This window comes from Cryptomeria japonica, chromosome 1, assembly GCF_030272615.1.
Source record: "Cryptomeria japonica chromosome 1, Sugi_1.0, whole genome shotgun sequence".
NCBI lineage: Eukaryota > Viridiplantae > Streptophyta > Pinopsida > Cupressales > Cupressaceae > Cryptomeria > Cryptomeria japonica.
Window position 1 is genome coordinate 152,341,426 of NC_081405.1, and position 20,391 is coordinate 152,361,816.

Sequence of the window (20,391 nt, forward strand, 5' to 3'; positions counted from 1 at the left end):
CTCAGACACCATTGAAATTTTTACTAAGCAGCGACCCTCATACCTCTCAACCATGAAAATGAGTTATAACTCTCACGCGACCTGATCTACAATGTATTCGCAGCTTTTTTTTTCCGGATTTTGGAGGTTTTAGGGTTTTCACCATAGTTTTTTGAGTATTTATTTTTTGGTGTGTTTTTGGATGATTAACCATGCGATTTAATCATGATTCAACTGCTAAAAAATCGTGGAAAATCGTTGACTGATTTTTCCACGATTTTTTGGGGGAAATAATCGGCACCACTCAATCGCGATTAATCGGCAATCGTGAGTGGTGCCGATTATTTCCCCCAAAAAATCGTGGAAAATCGATTCAACCGCTAAAAAATCGGCACCACTCATGATTGCCGATTAATCGCGATCAGTCGCGATTAATCGACACCACTCACGATTGCCGATTAATCGCGATCAGTCGCGATTTTTTCACGACTATTGCTTCACTGATTTAAACATTTGCACTCATGAGGGGGGAAATAATCGACACCACTCACGATTGCCGATTAATCGCGATCAGTCGCGATTTTTTCACGACTATTGCTTCACTGATTTAAACATTTGCACTCATGAAAGTATTAATGGTTTTGGATAATTCATAAAACCATCTAACTTTTGGTCGGCACCACGTCCAGATTTTATTTAATTAATTTAAATATCCATTTTTACAATCAAGGAAAAATGATTTTAACGTAAAATCATTTTGATATTGCTTGAGGCCCACTAATGGTGTAAAAAAATTTACTAACATCCTTCACAGTTTTAAAATGGTGCACCATACATCTGATGGAAATCCTATCTAGAGAATTCAGGCAAATATCACACTTACTACCTACCACCATACTCCAACATAACCGGGATGCGGAACTGTTGGATGGCTGAAGATTGGATGGTGCTATTGGACATAAAGGGACTTTACTAATGGGCTACTAGAAGGACCCCCTTCCTAAGCATGAGTCTTTAGCTCAGTATAGCTATTGAGATGTTTTGTTTTATTTTCTCCATGGCCGTGCAAGCTTATGTGTACACTGCACAAACTTTTGTAATATAAGTCTCTGGTTGTGAATGTTTTCCATTATTTTGACTGCAGAGGAATCTCAGATTGGTCTGCACCCTTCTTGCAAGATCCCACATAATCAACACTAGCTGCAACATATATCACTTAGCTTGGAAATTGAATATATTTGCTGGTTCACTTTTGCAAATGATCATGCAGGCTATTCCAATTCCCTGGCTGATGCATTGGATTTGCGAAAATATGGGTCACAAGATGAATCCACGCTGAAATATGCCTCTTTATTTATGATATGCCACCTCAAACCTCAAACAAGCATTGACATTATAAGCTGGCTTTCCTTTGTCCATGTGCAGTTTTTTTATTCTCTTGTGCCAATCTGGAAGATGGATGCTTGAATATAGTTATGGCCGCAAGGATCAAAATGACATTTGCCCAATATGTTGATTATTTCTGCACAAAATGGAGGGCTGTGCCATGCATTCGTAGAGCTCTTTTGATATGCCACTCAAGCCTTCTGTTCTTTCGTGCCAGACAAGCAACCCATAAATCTCCTTTAGAAATTGATATGGCTTGCCAAAGTTGCAGCTTTTAGTGCACCATATAATGCTTGTGCAGGCAAATAAAAGCTGCTTCCTTTATAGCTGTATGGATTTACACACTGTGTTATGTAAATATGATATTGTGCCAATATCATTTACAGCACCATTATATTTAATATATTCCTTATTTTTTCCCAAATGCTACACCATCCTCCTCTCATGGCTGCTCACAAGTCTGCTGGTGGTTGGCTAAAATAAGACTATCCTACTGTCTTGTCTGAGATTTTATAACATGAAAGCTCCTCTCCTACCAATGCCTGTGTGGCATTGTGTTAAAATTGCTTGAAAACATTTGCACCATTGACATTATTTCCTTTCCAACATTTATTTGCTTGCTTGCACTCTAATGCCAATTCACAACATCAATTAATAGCACATCTCCATCTGAAACAGTTTGTTCAAAGAAGCACTAGTCGCCAAAAATTTACTACTAATCTTGATTAATCGGGAGTCAGCCATGGTCTTTTATTGCAATTAAATCATGCAGATAATCAGCCAAAAATCATTCAAAAAAACCAGTATAACCCTAAAAACATCAGGAAAGCAACCAAGCATTTCTCTCAATTCTAACTTCTTCAGAGTATTAACTAGTATAGATATCTTAAATACATCTATCTAAAGAAATGCTAATAGATATCAATTGTAACTATTTTATTTATCTTAAAATTATTTTACTTTATTCATTCTCATGAGAGATGGGTTCTTGTGAACCACTACTTATGAATCATGGGTCAACGAGTTTGAATCGAAAACTACACAGAAATTTTACTGTATTAACTAGTATAGATATCTTAAATACATCTATCTAAAGAAATGCTAATAGATATCAATTGGAACTATTTTATTTATCTTAAAATTATTTTACTTTATTCATTCTCATGAGAGAGGGGTTCTTGTGAACCACTACTTATGAATCATGGGTCAACAAGTTTGAATCGAAAACTACACAGTTGAATCCTGATAGAAATACCACAATTTTCAATTATACTTAAATTTTACTGTATCTACAATTTTTCAATCTCATATTTCAAATTTGATTATTTACATCTAATTTTTTTTATTTAAAATTTTTTAACTTCTTATCATTATTTTTAAAATTTATTAAAACTGTAAATTTATTAAATATATTTTTTAATCAAGTTAATGATTCTTAATGTCTACTAATAACTTAAAAAAAAACATATGTTTGAAATTTAAACATCTTATCATAATTTTAAAAAATTATTAGAAATAAAAAATTTATAATATATATTTTTTAATTAATTAATGATGCATAATATGTCAACTATTATTTTATTTTACTTTAAATTTGCTATACATTGTAATTATAAAATTGTAAATTATTTTTTTTAAATATCTTTGTAATTTATTTTTGTAAATATTTTTACATGCAAATGGTTGTGTAAGGTAAAATGTAAGAGTTTTTGTTAACTTAACACAACACATTACACTCCATCCCTTGCTGCCATTGTAGAATGCCTTTCGGCATTAATAAATGTAACTACTCCGTTATGACATCGTCTGTTAGCATGTAATAATCTAGAATGTTTGAATGCTGATCTGATATGATTTAGAGTATATCAGATATTCTCAACATTTCCTTTTCAATAGTAGAGACAACTACCACAAGCCCACTCTTGTTTTCTTCCAAGTTTAGAATGTTCCAAAAGCTTTTTGAAAATTAGTTGTTTGTTTTTTCACTTTTCCCTGCATTACGTTACATACTCTGGTTATTTTTAAACTTTTAATATAAACCTGTTTGTCACCGCCCAAAGTAGAACTAAATTATAAACTAAAACAATTACTTTGAATTGTTTTCTATGTATCAAAATAATTGAAGAAGATTTCTTATTCTTGGATGAACTCTAATTTGTTAATTATTCAATGACATATTTTATTTCAGTAATAGATTTATATAAATTCAACTTGTTTGACTTTAACAAATAAATAATAATATCAAATGCCTATATAGTATAATTAAAATCAAGCAATAAAGTTTGATAGATTTAAATAGCATACTGAATATGTCATAGGAAAAAAAATATTGAATATAAATTGTTACTTTTCATATTTTATATAATTATTCATAATTTGTTTTGGTGAGTAGAAAAGATGAGAAATAAAATGATATAGTAATTCTTACAAAATATTGGTACTATCAAACAACAAAAAAGTCAAAAGTGAGCGTACTATCAAACAACAAAATTTCACTATTGCCAACAAAATTCTATTGCCCTACCTTTCGTGTGGGAAATCATCCACTGTACTATCCTGACCATCTCCATGGGAGCAGATAGATTTAGCGAGGGATAGGCACAATTTTTATTAATCTTTCGAGAATAATAACTTGCATTGATCAGCTTCTCTCTGATCCAATGCCTCAATTTAATATTTGAATTAAAATTGTACTTATAATATATTTATTATTATATATTAATAATATTTAAATTAAAATTTAAAACATATTTAAATATTTTACATTATCGTGTCCTTAAATTTATTATACTGTATTCAACTAGTATTTTATTTTTATCGATTTATTATTTATATTTTAAAAAATCAAATTTAACTAAGGCAAATTTAATTATGATTTTTTTTTTTTTTGTCCTTGTCGAACTTCATCCAAATTTTATTGTTCACGAACGCACACAAATACGAGCTCGAACATTGAGACGTCAATGATCACAATATTTTATATTCACTCTTGGCATGTTGGTTTCAAGTTGCCAAAAATATTTTACAGTTGTAATAATGAAAACATATGGGCAAAAAGTTTAATTCTACAATTGCTGAAGAACCTTTTTTGAGGTCTTGCTTGTTGCTTATAAAGTGTGTTAAGAGTCTGCTCCCTTCAGTGTTTGACTGTCACATCTTTCAGTTTAAAAATGGTATTCTGGCCTGAACTCTGTTTAGTCAATAGACATCTTGAAAGTAGTGAAGTGGAATCACTATTGTAAAACTTGCTATTTTTGTGTTTTTTATTTCAATCTCTGAGCTCAGTGAGTACATGCTCCTGTAACTAGACTTTTAATTAATAGATTTAATATAAGCATTCAATATAAATTTGTTATGACTGATCTATGTTGAGAAATAAGAAGTAAAACTTAATTGATTTCAATAATTTCATCATTTTTTATATATAAGTCCCTCCAATTGATCCAACATTTGTGGGAAAAAACATGATTTGGGGAACATCTGGCCATATTGGCACATCAACAGTAATTGTTACTGGTATAAAATGTTTATGGCACTTCCAGACTAATGTAATCACACACATGCAACTAAGACAGCAAGGGATTTAAAATATGATGTCAATGGGACTATATAAATGAAAGACATGATATCAAACCGAAAAACAAGTGAAATGACAGATGGTATGAGACAAGCAACAGATCATTGAAATACATACCTCATAGGAGTCATTGTTGCAAGAGGATTCCACGCACGATCCCGCATAGGAGTTCTCATACCATCATGAATAGGGGTTGCTGCAAAAAACAAGGGAAGAGTTTGTCACCAAAAGTCATAATATTTCATATCTGCAGGGGATAAGAACTGCAGTGTAATAAAAATTACCAACAACCTCACATGCCAAAAGCCAGTGCCAGTTCTTATCTGCCTAGTTATCAGAACTTATAAAACAACACAATTTCATATGCATTATTTCATTTGTTTTGCAGTGGTAGATGTACTACACATCAAAGCCAATGGTTTTTCTCAACTGTACATTAAAATAGGATGATTACCTGATGGATCACCCCTAATGGGAGTCATGTAAGGATGCATTGGTGTTCTTGAAGGATGCATTGGTGTCTCACTTCCAGCTCCATATCGAGGTGAATCTCTGTTAAAAGTAAACAAAAAAAATGAATTTAGATGCTCCAACAAAATGCAAATATTACACTTGCGAAAGAGGTGCTTGAAAATAAAATGCAACCAGACATACCTCGCAGGAGTTGCTGTTGTGGCTGTATCAGATAGATGATCACGATTGACTGCAAAACAGTTGGTATGTCACTGATTGAGAAACAACAGAAAATTTTAGCATGACAACTCCTCAAAATTGATGTTATCAGCACATACCAGTAACAATTTTCATTTGAGATTCTAGCTCAATCCGCACAGATTGACCATGTACATCTACAACACGTCCACGATACCCCTTAAAAGGGCCCAAGCGGATTTTAATAGTTCTTCCAATCAGGATATCCTCATGCCTCCTTCCACCCCTGTTTCGTCCTCCACCTGCAGATTTGGCAAATTGACAGTATACATTAAAGTAAATCATCAATGTGACACTAATGCATCCACCAAACTAATGTTGAATATATGAGGTACCTACCCTCATATTGGGGATTGCCCCCACGAGGTGGCCTCCTTGGAGATGGCATTAATCCTGATGGTGGCCTTAGTGATCCAAATCTTGAAGTTAGTGAGCCATTGTTCTGCAAAGGCAGATATATCAGATGATTTATCATTTATATCATATGAACGAATCAACTCAAGAAACAGTAACATAAAAAAAATGATGCATTCAAAAAGAGGTATACTCACATCTCGTTCATTTCCTCCCCGTGATCCACCAACAGCAACACATGACTGAGCCCGTGCACAGATGTATCCACCATTCTCAAGGTGATGACGGTCATGAATGAAAACAACACCTCTATTCATGTGCTCAATCGATCCCTGTTTGCCCTGATACAAAAATGATAAAGAAAATATTCTTGATGATAATATAACCAACATACCTCTTAGTGTCATGCAGTGAAGCTCCAAATGAACCTTAAATAACAAATCAGTATAGAACACAAATATCTCACCTTGAATGGACCTTCAAGAATTCTAATGACATCTTTCAGAGAGACAGTATTCATGTATTGATCTTGTGCTTTGAAATTTCTGTCAAAAAGTTTCTTTCGAATATCTCTCAACTTAACAGTGACAGTTTCTGCTCTCTCCGGAACACCCTTCAAAACCTACCAGATGACAAATGTTGAGCATAAAAGCCTTTCAACATCGTGAAGGAACATGTATAATGAAATTATATCATTCATAAATTCAGCCAATGTCATAGTACCTGAAACCCATCACTCTCCACACGTACAATTACACCAAAACTTGTGTGACTGCAAGGCACCAATAAATTAATTAAAATTTGAATGCAGTAAATGAAGCGATGAAAAAAAACCAAAACGGATCTCGTATATTTTTCTACTTCAACTCACTCAAGTTGCACAAGATCATGAAGTTCATAGTCTCCAAGTTTGGTAACCCCCGAAGTTATTTCAGAGCTTTCAACAACATTGTCAGCAAATACACGAATCTGTAGGCAAAGCACAAAAGTGTTTATATTTAAACATAACAGAAACAAATAACATCAATCAGATAAAATTTTATCATACAGAGGTAACTCTAAAGGATCTGCCATATATGAAGTAATAAAAATAGCAAGGCAAGAGTGTTGCCTATAACTTAGATCTTTAAACCCAGTCAAAAACTGATACACTAGATAACTTCCAACTACTGAACAATGACAAGAAAACACATTTGCATCACTGTGATTCATATCAAACATAAAAGCAACTCACATCTTCTTTGGTTGTATCAGATACAAGCACAAGAACATGATTTTCCACTTTAACAACCATGCCAGTAGCACCCTGATGGTTGCCACTCACAACCTTCACATGATCACCAGCTTTGAAAAATTTGCAGAGCTCATTCTCCTTGAACGTCAAAGTTCCCTGAACAGAAAAACAGTATTAACCATTGCATAGTTTCAACCCTGTGAGCTGAAAAAAAAAATTTAATAGCATGAGAGAAAAGCATCTAGTTGAATTAATAATACCTGTATGCCCTTCTCTTTAGGTTTGATGTGGATATTATCCTCCTCTACTTTCTCCACCCATCCCATTAAATTTTTTAGGTCTCCTCGAACAACAACAACTGCATCACCCTTCATGAAATGACCCTTCTTTCGATTGGCCAATAATGTTGACAAGCCAGCTACATCACCACTTGCATCATCTCCAGGCTTTTGGAATTTTTGAAGCTCGTCAAATGATGGTTGAATATTTTGGGAACTTATAGATTTCATGGATACAGTTTTATAGACATATCCGTCTTTGAACATCATACCCTCAATTGTCTCAAATACCTCTCCAGTAACTGAATCCCGTTTTCGTTCAACGGGGATGCGCATGTCTCTGAGCAAAATATATATGGTCCATTGAATAATACTTATCAATCCTCTAGAACTTACAATTCTCCAGGAAAAAATATTTTTTCAATAACAGCATTGGTAAAGTAAATTACTTGACTTCACGCATATTGATGAAGCGAGGTGGAGGGACAAAAGCCTTCTTCTTCCCTACATCCTTTCCCTCCTGCATATAAGGTGCAGACTTGTGAGGTGTAAGCAAATGTTTAAAAGAGCAACTTCATCTTTTAAGCTATAAAATATTTCTGTTATGCCTTAAGCAATAGGATAGCCACACTTTACCAATTTATTTGCCATGGCTTGCAAATCTATCCTAGGAACCAGCTTCACTGTTACTCTTTGCCTCACATTGTCCACATCCATGACCTGAGCAATAATGAACATTAAGCTGACATATCAAAGACTATAAAATGAACAGTATCAAATAAAGAAGTATTCAAAACACGTACTCACCTTTGCAAGATCACCTTTGTATGTTCCAATTTTCACACGCACCCATGTATCCTTGGAAAGATCAACAGATTTACTTTCTACTGAGAGTACATCTGTCATTTCCTTGATGGGGACAAGCTTAATTTTCTGAGAATAAATATTACGTAGCCCCTTACATGCCTGCAGAGATCATACATTCAGATTCCTACAAAATACTATGAAAACCGGCTAACAAGGAGCAGGCATAATCAAATTGTGTTACCTCAAGAACATGTGCCTCTTTGTCTGCCTCAATATAAAGGTAGCTCTTCAGATGATCAAGAGCTATAGCTGATGAAATATGTAAATCTGTCCCCTGGGACTTCAGGTCAAGGTACTTTTGCATAAGACAAACAGCTGCCTCACGTTCATGACCGATCTAAAGCAAACAATAAATTTGATCAGGTAAGTATCTCAATTCAAATCCTTTGTGAGCATAAATGTGAATAATGACATGGTTGCCTAACTTAAATCTATGCAGCATACCGCACATCTGACCATCCATAACTTTGGATCCTTCACAGATGGTAATAATGCTTGTTGTTCAACATCTGTGGTTTCTTCATCATATTCAACATGATCTGAGCGTGCTGCATATCTTTGCTGTATCAACCTTTCAAGATCTTCCACATCTTGTTCCTCTTGATCATCTCGAGGGAGGAAAGGTCGGCGATGAATCCGTGCGTCATCTTCATCTTGTAGTTCAGCACCAGCATCATTAATAAAATCTGTTCCAAAATGATTAATAAGGACAGAATCCAAGAATATGTCACAGCAAGAAACACTCATGAAGTTGCAGGAGCACCAAGAGAACGAACAATCTGATTTTTTTATTTGAATCATTGAGCAATTGCAACAAGAATTGATGGCAAAAAATGAGCTACTATTAAAAATCCAAAAAGAGAAAGAGGAGTCTACGAAGAAGAATGTGAACCATCCCAAACTTATATTTTCTACAGTGATTTAAAATATGATTATGTAATGTCCCTTTTCTGGATCACCTTATATTTTGCCCTAAATTCACAAATCCAATAAAACAAGGAACATTACATAGTTAGAGATATAATTTTCACCCAAGGATAAGATAAGATAAATTTGTGTTGGAAACCTGCAATCATGTTAACAAATATTGAAGATATAATCCATAAGATAAATCCATTACTAGGGTTAAAAACATATATTCATAAACATATAACAAATCTAATCTACTGTGTGGAGTTCAACCATAACGGGGCATGTGATAAGGAGACATGGTGGGGTTCCCTAACGGATCCCCTACCCTAGGCCCAAGAGCGGAAATCCCATCCCTCTCGGCCTCATGTGGCCTTTCGCCATCTCATATGAGGTGGTGTACCCAATGAGGCATCCACAGCCATTCTCCCTCATCATGTTATCCTTCTTCACCCTCTTATGATTGAGACTCTCTTGAGTTCATCCCAACAATCGAACAGTATAGAGGTTGAAGAAGCTGCAACAAGGTACCCCATGGCTCATGTGACCTTTCGCCATCTCATATGAGGTGGTGTACCTAATGAGGAGTCTAGAGCCATTCCCCCTCCTTGCATTCCCTTCCTTACCCTGCCATAATTGATTGCTGCAATTTGGGAGTCATACTACTAGTTATTAAGTGCATACATATATACATATACTAAGTCACAAGGTTCGAGTTTGAATTCAAATTCGGCAACAATAAAATTCTAATGAAATTCGACAAAGAAAAAATTTGAAAGAAAAAATCGGATTAAATTTGTCTTATATAAATTTAATTTTTTAAATATAAATTATAAATATTTAAATAATAAATTAAAAAATAAAATAATATTATATTAAATTTGAATATATTATATATTATAATAAATTTTAAAATATTAAAATATAAATAAGTTTAAAATTTTAATTTTAATATTATTACTATATAAATCATAAATATATCAAATATACAACTTTAATATATATTATTCGAGTAACTATATTAGATGTGCATAGTAGGTAGACATAACTTTACATATTTGTAACATGTATATTAATCTACATACGACTTTCTTTAAATAGGAAAACTCTAATACGATTTTAATTTAAATCAGACATTTAAGAAATATTAAAAATGCCAAATCACTTCAACGCACAAAACTTTCATTCGCTTATGTTGCGCGGCTCCACCTATGCGCAGGTTTGGCAATAATTTGTTAAGCTTAACCTCCCCCCAATCCCCGCCAGAGAGATTTCTATGTCCGTGCCTTGAACTGCCCAAATGAGGAAAACAATAAATAGAAGTGGTAAAAAAACGTTTTCTGAATACAGTTTATTGAAAAAAAAAATATGCCCTATACCTGTTTGAATATGACACGAATTTTAACGAATTTTAAGTCATGCTTTAAAGTTCGCTGAATTTCGAACTTCATGGTTGAAATTCAGCGAACTCTGTGACTTGGTACATATATATACTTCTGCATCTTCAAATTAGATCACTGCCTTATACTCATTACTTGTTGCCTTCTTATATTATTTTCTGCTCCTTATCCTTTTTTCCCTCTCCGAATCTGAATGCTTTCTCCTTCCTTTTAAACCCCATCATACCTCTTCAATAACATCCCTTACACTTGGCAAGGGTTACACCTTTTCAAGGCTGAGCACTGCCTTTATCAATTTTCAGTCGGCCCTAAAGAAACCCTTATTATTTAGATGTTGCTAATTTCCCTAACCTGGTTGGCCACTTAGAACTGTTGACATTTTTTTTTCCTTACTAGCTGGGTCGGCATTTTAGAATAATCCGCCAATAATTATTTGTTTTCCTGGGCTTAGTCGGCCCTAGTTGCTAATGCCCAGGTTTTTTTGTTTTTTAAGGCTGCAAATTGGATTAACCCTAGGCAGGGCATGACAGATTATTCTACTAGTAAGTTTACCAAGGATATGATAGAAGAGGACTATGCAAAGAAAGCCAACAAATATTCTAACACATCATAATGAAGGAAAGACTACCATTTCAGAGTTTCGTTTATGGAAGCATGGAAATCAATAAATGCCTAAAAAAAAGGTCTACACCATACACAAATCAAATGATCGCTCAAGGTAGATGAAAATTTCTCTATTATTCATTGTTGTTTGTGTAAAGCTTCTAAACAATTGAAAGTTGACTCCAAAATAAGAGCAGCAATCTGAACAAGAAGAGGGGACCAAGATTCCACCCCAAGAAAACAAAGAAGGAGAGATCAAAAGAGGACACTTTAGAAAGTTTGAGACATACACAAAGAATGTAACAAACAGTTGATTTTACCATATGTAAAAATAACAACTATTGCTCTCATTGCAGGATTGGAGAATATTAGCATGGAAGGTGTTAGATGATCCATCCTCAACTTCACCCAAAGAATGGCAAAAGCAAGAGTGAGCATGGTAACAGGGAAAAGGGAAAAGAACCACACCAAAATACCTAGTTCAAAGATAGAACTGTTAAGACAGGATGTCAAATCATCAATGCATGCGTCTTCTGATACTTGGATAGAGCATTTACTTAATTTGCAAAGGAGATGAAGGTGAGTAGCTTTCATTCGTATGGACATTTAATTACTAATCCAAACTTTTCCTATGGATTGAGTATCTTTCAAGTCGCTAACTTCACTCTAGAGCAAGCATGGACAAACAAAAAGAAATTTAACATGAGGTAACGTGTAGATTGCAGCCTTTGCATTTCTTGAAGACTAGTTAAAAAATCTGTATTGTCCCCATTTGTTGTTTGAAAGCAACAAACAGTAGTGTAATGCATCTTGTAAGAATGTTTGGATCTTCTGCAAAATGGACACGGCCAGCTTGTACAAAATATACTTTAGAGCTGTAGACATATATGTTGGGCTGAGTTGCCGAATCGGGTGAGAGTACATCAGTGCAGCAAATTTTATGTTTGGGTATGTCTGTACAAAAAACATATAAAAATCAAAAATACATACATAAACCTAAATACAATATTAAATTATTAATATAAATTATTAATTAATATATCATTTATTATTAAACATTTAAATTTATTAGGTATAAATTAAACTATAAATATTAAAATAACAAAACAATATAATATATAACAAATTAATATTTATTATGAAACAATATAATCATCATATTATAAACTAGTATAGATATCTTAAATACATCTATCTAAAGAAATGTCGAAAGATATCAATTGGAACTATTGTATTTACCTTAAAATAAATAGAGAGATAGAGAGATAAGGTAAATTGAGATAGGGAGATACAAAGGGAGAGATAGAGAGGAACAAATAGAGAGAAGTAGAGATATACAGAAAGAGACAGAGAGGTAGTATAGAGAGGGAGAGGGAAATAGAAAGAGATGGAGATATATGGGATAAAAAAGATAGAGAGAGGTATGGGAAGTGAAAGGGATACGAAGGGAGGGAGGGAGGTATGGGTAGAGGAGGGTGGGAGAGATAAGAGGGGAGAGAGAGAGAGATGGGGGGGAAGAGGAGAGATACCTCAACATATAGAGAGGGAGAGGGAAGGAAGGGGAGAGAGAGAGAGAGGGAGAAAGGGAGTGATATAGGTAGAGGGGCATATAGAGAGATATAAAAGGTCTTAATAAATAATTGATAGCTTCAAATCAACTACGGATCCAAACAAGACTGAAACAATGTATCTAACCCAGGGAGATAATCAAGTTCCATTACCAATAGGCTAATGTTATGTTTGCAAAAGGGAGAGAGAGTGAGGGAGAGATGGGGATAGAAAGATGAAAAAATTATCCACAAAAGAATTTTCTATTTGAGACACAATTTTATCTACAGATGAATCAAGGAATTTTAAAGCTAACACTTAAGTGGATTTAGATAACACAACTTCACGAACAACACCTATCTTAAAGATACACACTTATTGGAAGAACTTAGGGATTGGATCATTTTCAACCATTGTTTTGGGGGGTTTCTTTCCACTAAGAGAAACACCAAAAGATAAAACCTACTTGTCAAAATTTAAATTGTAATGTCAAGTATCAAATTGTTGCTATCAATTCTTAGTTTAAGCTATTAGTGTAAGGTTAACTCAAAACAAAGCAATTATTTATATCTGAAAAAAATCAACAAATTAAAGATAGAGTAAGGTATAGGGAAATAGTAAGGGCTAGGGACAGAGATAGAGAGGATCAAGAGGGAGATAGAGACATACAACAAGATAGATGGAGTGAATAAGAGAGAGGTAGAGATAATGATATATAGATGGATATATTTTCTTTCGTAAACATACAATGGGTAAACTGAAGAGGACTCAAAGGTGAATTATTATATCCTTAATGAAATGGCATGCTACCCGAAACATGATTCCCCAAGGACACGCTATCCTTCCTTAAATATGCAATGGGTACACTGAAGAGGTCTCAAAGGTGAAATATCATATCCTTAATCAAATGGCATGGTACCCCAAACATAATTCGCCAACAACGTGCTATCCTTAAAATGTTGACACAACCTTAATATATCACCTTCCCTATTGTATGCATGACATTTTTTATATATTTTAATAATATAATTTTCCTTTGGTTAAGCAAATGTTAGGGTGTAGAGTGAAGTGTGGGGGGAATAAAGCCACACAATAGAGAAAAACATACTTCGAATAAACACATGATTTTAGCTGGCTATTTTTTTCTAAATTGTGTATGACGTGCATCTCACCATTTCCTTAAAAACAAATCAATTCATAAATGTTATTTAAGAAATTTAAGGGAAATGGTAACTTTGGCGTTAAACTTTTAGGGAATGGGCATAGATTAGTAAGACAAATTTACCTTGTGAAAACTTTTTGAATTTGACAGAAATATCAAACACTTGATGATAAAGAAATCAAGCTACTAAATTGGTGAGATAAATTTATACCTCAAATAGTTAACATCCTCAAAGCAACTATTTATGATTTACAAAGGAGAAGTCCAATGATACGTCATATTTTAACGACGAGAATAGATGAACAAACACGATTAAAACAATCAGCTTGCATCAGATGAATGATATAGTGCACCAAGTTCGAAATTTTATGTATGTGAAGGGACCTAAGGTTAACTATCTGGCTAGTTTTATTGCCCTAGTGTTGAAAATGATCCCTAAATTTTGTTCATTTTTCTCATATTTCTGGCTGGCTATTAAGAAGAAGCAAAAATTTCACGATATATAAACATGAAACTTGCAACTATAGAACAAAGCAATAGTTAAATAGATTCATAGTTTTATTCTATTTGGTTTAAGGGTAAAATATAGCATGATTGTAAATAACTGTAAGAAGATTTCTAGCGAACAGAACCAAGAAGGATCTATTTTACATCCTTGCCACAGGGTATTCTCCTGATTTGGAGCTTGTTCTACTAAAACTTAATAGATGATATAACTCCATATTTCTTAAATCTGAGGCATTTGAAAAATTCATTTTCTTAATATAAAATTTGAATTATCTCCTATCTATTTGACACTAGGATTTATAATCTTGTAGTAGTGGGCTTTCTTATAACCGACCTCTGTTCTCTCAAGCGCCTGGAACTGACTAGACACTGTCCAAATTTACAATATCTTAGAAGATTAAAGAAACCTAGTATTTGATCATTCTAGATACAAACAAAATTTAAGGAAAAAAATGGCAAATGTTGTAGAGCTCATGGCCTCCACAAGCCACCTTTCACATTGGGTCATAGCCTATATGAAATCAAAACTGAAGAAAAGAAATCCTCAAGTCCTATGGTAACATTTGAATACAAACACACAAAAGAAATGGCATCATATCAAATAAATCATGTTCTATCCAAAATCAACACAAAATAATAAATCCCTGACATCTTCTAGATAGTCAACACATAGTAATGTAGCAGAAATCTTAACGTAAAAACATTGAGGTTGGGCCATTTCAACACCTCTAATCCTAGTGCCAACTCGTGGACAGCTATGCTACCAAAAACGAAAACCACAATGGCAATGACAATGTGACAAGAAATATAATATTTAGAAGTTGCATATAAAAAACAGTTTTATATAAATATTTTCCAAAAAAAAAAATTATCATAAAATTTCATCCTCCATTAATAAGATATGTGTTTGAATTGCTGTCCAAAGGATGATGGCGTCGAGCGGGAGGTGGTTTTTTGCTCGGGCTAGGGCAACTATGCCCTAGCCGTACTCTTTCTCGGATGCTGCAGGCGCCCAGGGTGGGGGAGATCAGGTGTTGGCAGGGGGGAGCGTGGAGACGGGGGGGCCTGTCTAATTCGTGCCTTGGTTCATGGTTTTGCTTGCTCTTTGTTCGGGGGTTTCGGTGTTTGGAGAGGACTGTGGTTTTGTGTGGTGCCTGCTGGGGTTTGTTCTTCGGTGTTGTCTTTTTGGGTGAAATTCTAAGTTAAGGGTTTGTGTTTTTTGCGATCTTTGTGGTTGATTAGTTTGTGCCCTCAATTTTGGGGGTTTGTGGTTGCTATTTTTTCGTGGGAGGGCCTTACATGGCTGCCCAAAAAGGAACCATGGGTTCTTCGAGCATAACATTTCGTAATTCTTTGACAAGCAATATTTCTTCTCCTTGCATGAGGGAGAATCCGATGTTTGGCTTCGCTAGTTCGGACATGGATGAACATTCTGCCCAAGCTGTAGGTTTCAGACCAACGAAGGTTAATGGGTGCCTGGCGAAAAGTGACAGCAGGCCGGTTGTTGTGATTTCTCCAGCTTCGGTTGAGGAGAACATTGAATATTTGTCTAGGCATGCTTTGATCAGTAAATTTATGGGGATTCGGATGTCCTTGCCTTTCTTGGAATCTTGGGCTCGAAGGACTTGGAATCCAGAGGGGGGAATGGGCATGATGTTAGCTGCAAATGGCGATTTTTTGGTAGTATTCTCATGCTTGACTGAGAGAAATAAGGCGTTCAAAGGGGGCCCTTATTTCTATAATCAGGTTGGTCTTTTTATCAAACCTTGGCATGTAGGATTTAACCCCACGGAAGAGCTTCCTTCGAGGGTTCTTGTTTGGGTGAGGCTTCCTTGGTTTCCTTTGGAGTTCTGGAGAGGACATCTTCGATTTGGTTGCAGCTCAATTGGGGAAGCCAATAGGCCCCTCACGTTAGACTATGGAAAAGAAGGTAATTACCTATGCTCGTGTCTGTACGGAAATTGATTTGAACAAACCCCTGCCTGATTCCATTGAACTTCGATTGGGATTAGTTCATGGATTCAACAGCTTGATTATGAAACGTTGTCGTTTCGTTGTCAAATTTGTCATGAATACAAGCATCTACAGAAGATGTGTCCCAAATCTAAATCAGTAGGGGGCTTTAAATATGGGACAGCCAATCCACCCCCTAAACAAGATAAAGGGAAAGCTCCTATGAGGGAGGATAAGGAAGGTTTCATCCCGGTTAAAGCTCGAAATAAAGGTCGGGGTCTAAAGAGGACCCTTATGACAGGAAGGTTTCATTCCCAGGCTTGACCCTTCTATGGGGCTCTTGAGGAGTAACAGTGAATGTTGAGGCTTGTGGATGTCCAACCTTCAAATGGTCTATTTACCTGGAATAATAGGAGATTTGGGGTTGATGCTATATCAGAAAGATTAGACAAGTTCTTGGTTTGTTGCTACTGGTTGGAGGATAGTTGGACTACTCGTTCGGAGATTTTGGATTGGAGAGGCTCAAAGCACTGGCCTATCCTTTTGTCGGCCACTAAGTTTAGGAGAACTAAGAATCCATCGTTTAAGTTTCAGCTTATGTGGCTGAGGGAGGCGTCTCTTCAGGATCATATGTTTGAATGGTGGAGGGAAGGGAAGCCTACTTAAGGTACGGCTATGTTTTCCTTTGACAGGCAGTTGCAACATGTTAAGTATAGGCTGAAAAAGTGGAATAGGATGAGTTTTGGTAATCTTTTATTGGAAGCAGAAGTCTCGAATTGATTGGCTACAAGAAGGGGATAGAAACACAAGTTTTTTTCAAAGCTCAGTAAAGGACAGAAGACATAGTAGTAATCTCAATTCTCTTATTACGATGGAAGGGACTCAGGTTTCCTCTTATAGGGAGATTGCTCAGGAAGCCATTAGATTCTTTAGGAATTTGTTCAAAGAAGATTTTGTGCCTGTTTGTGCTGAGGAGGGATTGATGCTTGATTGTATCCCTTCCATAGTTACTCCGAAAATGAATAAGGCTCTCATTAAACCCATTTCTCTTTTTGAGATTGAGGCAGTGGTCTTTGGTATGAAGAAAGGAAAAGCTCTCGGGCCTGATGGTTTCCCTATAGAGTTCTTTCAAGCTTTTTGGGGTATTGTCAAGATAGATCTTTTTGAAGTTGTGCAGGAATCTTTTAGGAACAAGCAAATGCTTAAAGGCCCTGAATGCCACATTTCTTGCTCTCATTCCTAAGAAGGAAGGTGCCAACTCCCTTAACTCATTTAGGCTCATTGCTCTGTGTCATGTGATCTACAAAATTATCACTAAACTGATTGTTGAAAGGTTAAAGCCTTGGCTTAGTAGATTAATTTCTGAGGAGCAAGGGGGATTTGTTTCTAGAAGACAGATTTTGTATGGAGTTATCATAGCCACTGAAGTTGTGCATTCCATGGTTGTCTCTAAGGAGAAGGCTATGTTTATGAAGCTTGATATGGCCAAAGCCTATGATAGGGTAAGATGGAGTTTTCTGCAAAAGGTTCTCTTGGCTTTTGAATTTGGAAGTGAATGGGTTAATTGGGTTATGAGTTGCTTAACCTCATCCTCCTTTGTTGTTCTTATTATTGGTGAGCCAACGGACCTATTTGGTGCAACTAGAGGCCTCGGGCAAAGAGATCCTCTCTCCCCCTATTTATTTATTCTGATGGCGGAAGGTTTGGGAAGATTTCTCAAATCTCAAGTCAAGCAAGGTTTGATTCAGGGCTGGAAATGTGGCCATGGCATTCCTCCCTCCTCCCATCTTCAATTTGTGGATGACACCACGTTAATGGGGGTGGCTAAAATCAATGAAGCGGCTAATTTGAGAAGAGCCCTGGATATTTATGTTAAGGCCTCTGGACAGATGATTAATGAAGAAAAATCTCATATATCTATTTCTTCAATACTCCTCCTCTCATTCAGGCAAGGATTACACGGATTTTGAGGTTTCAAATAGGTACCCTTCCTTTTGTTTATCTTGGAATTCCTCTTTTAGTTCGTAGATTGCCTGGTACTATCTGGCAAGAAATTTTGTATAAGTTTCGGAGCAAGGTGTGTCACTGGACTAATAGGTGGCTCTCAACTGCTGGAGAGTTACCCTTTTAAAGTCAGTAATCCAAGCGCTTCCCATTTTCAGGTGTTTTGTGTAGACAACCCATGCAAGCTTTATTAAGGAATTTGATGCTCTCTCTAGAAAGTTCTTATGGACTGGTAATTTGCTATCCTCCAAGTGGAGTTTGGTTAAATGGGATAGTGTCTACAAACCAAAACAGGAGGGTGGCCTTGGTTTGCGGAAAACAAGTTCAAATGGTTGCGCTCTTGCTGCTAAGCTGTTTTGGAGATGATGCACAAATCAAGATCAAGGATGGGCTAATATCCTCAGGGTTAAGTATCTTGGTGATGTGGAAGGCAAGGATATTCCCCAGTGCACCTTGACAAGAAATGGGTCAATGATCTGGGCTACCCTGAAGAGAGGAGCTCATCTTGTCAAGAAGGGTCTCTTTTGGATTTGCGACAAAGGCTCTGAAGCTTTGTTTTGGAAGGATTCTTTAAAATGGATATCCCCCTATTTTGTCTCAGTTTCCTGATCTCCAACCTCTTGGTGACATCCTTATGGCAGCAAGCTGGAGTAAAGTTGAGGATTGCTAGATGGAAGGAACCTCAGGAATGGCCTCCTGGGGGTTCTATGGAAGAGAAGGAAGCTCTTGCTGGATTATTAGCTGGGAGATTTTGTACTTCTCTTAGAGGTGTTGACATCCTTGCTTGGGGTCTTAATCCGAAGGGTACGTTTTTCAGTGGCTTCTGGTTATCAAGAGCTGGAACGAATGACTTTTGCCAGGGTGGATGTTCCCTGGTGGAAGCAAGTCTGGAACAAGCTGGCCTGGCCCAAGTGCAATTTTTTCTTGTGGCTTGTGGTTCAAAGTAAGTGTCTTACCTGGGAGAATCTTCAGAAGAAGGGCTTTCATGGACCCTCTATCTATGTTTTATGTAATATGAGTGAAGACAATAGCTCTCACCTTTTCCTCCATTGCTCCTTCACCAAAGATATTTGGCATCGGTGGTGGGGGGCTTGGAAACATGCTTGTGTTCATGCTAACACTCTGGTGGAGTTTTGGAACTGTCTTGGTAGACCTCCTACTAAGACCCCCTTCCTGGAGGTAGCTTGGGACATTGGTTCCAATTTTATTATTTGGCAAGTGTGGTTGTAAGGAAACCACAAGATTTTTCAGGATATGATGAAAATGGTGCAACAAGTGTGGTTGAGAGTTTTAAATATGATTCAGGAGACTCTAGTGGCAAAGCATGACCTTTCTGGGGATGTTGATCCTGGTGACATGCAAGTGATTCAAAGTTTGACTATTTTGGGGGCAGGATTTCATGATGCTTTATGTAAGAAAGTACACGACAGGAGCAGAAATGCTAAAAGGAAGGCTTGTTGGGATGGTAAGTGGACGCCCCCTCCTTTGGGATATCTTAAGATTAATATTGATGGGTCCTCTAAAGGTAATCCCGGGCATGCTGGGGTTGGAGGAGTTGGCACAGATAGTTCTGGTAATGTTGTTTTTCTCTTTTCTAACTATAAGGGTTTACAGACTAATAACTATATGGAGGCCCTTGCTATTCTTTTGGCCCTACTATATGGAGGCTCTTGCTATTCTTTTGGCCCTTGAGAGAGGTTGTGCCCTTGGGTGGAGTAAGGTTATCTGTGAGTCTGATTCCCAAGTTGTGGTTGATATGTTGAACCGGCGGAGGATGGAGGATGTGGAGTGGCATTTGGCTATGGTGGGAAGACGGATTCTTTCTTTGAGTGCCTCCTTGGAGGCAGTTTCCTTTTGCTATGTTCCCCATGAGTGGAATAGAGTTGCTGACTGTTTGGCGAAGTGGGCTTCTAACCACT

General features: G+C 36.2%; 1 protein-coding gene across 4 annotated transcripts in view; it reads right to left on the reverse strand.

Moving 5' to 3' along the window:
* LOC131079723 (putative transcription elongation factor SPT5 homolog 1) overlaps nt 1-20,391 on the reverse strand; it is a 44,107-nt gene that overhangs the window by 12,037 nt on the left and 11,679 nt on the right. For all 4 annotated transcript variants that reach the window (XM_058017753.2, XM_058017752.2, XM_058017755.2 and 1 more), the window contains exons 4-19: nt 8,831-9,072; nt 8,568-8,723; nt 8,327-8,485; nt 8,156-8,239; nt 7,969-8,039; nt 7,502-7,859; nt 7,242-7,397; nt 6,879-6,976; nt 6,731-6,779; nt 6,474-6,629; nt 6,205-6,348; nt 5,993-6,095; nt 5,734-5,895; nt 5,597-5,645; nt 5,397-5,494; nt 5,060-5,138 (exon numbers count right to left, since the gene is read on the reverse strand). In XM_058017753.2, the coding sequence (XP_057873736.1) occupies nt 5,060-5,138; nt 5,397-5,494; nt 5,597-5,645; nt 5,734-5,895; nt 5,993-6,095; nt 6,205-6,348; nt 6,474-6,629; nt 6,731-6,779; nt 6,879-6,976; nt 7,242-7,397; nt 7,502-7,859; nt 7,969-8,039; nt 8,156-8,239; nt 8,327-8,485; nt 8,568-8,723; nt 8,831-9,072 (2,164 nt within the window). The remainder of the gene's footprint in view (nt 1-5,059; nt 5,139-5,396; nt 5,495-5,596; nt 5,646-5,733; nt 5,896-5,992; nt 6,096-6,204; nt 6,349-6,473; nt 6,630-6,730; nt 6,780-6,878; nt 6,977-7,241; nt 7,398-7,501; nt 7,860-7,968; nt 8,040-8,155; nt 8,240-8,326; nt 8,486-8,567; nt 8,724-8,830; nt 9,073-20,391) is intronic.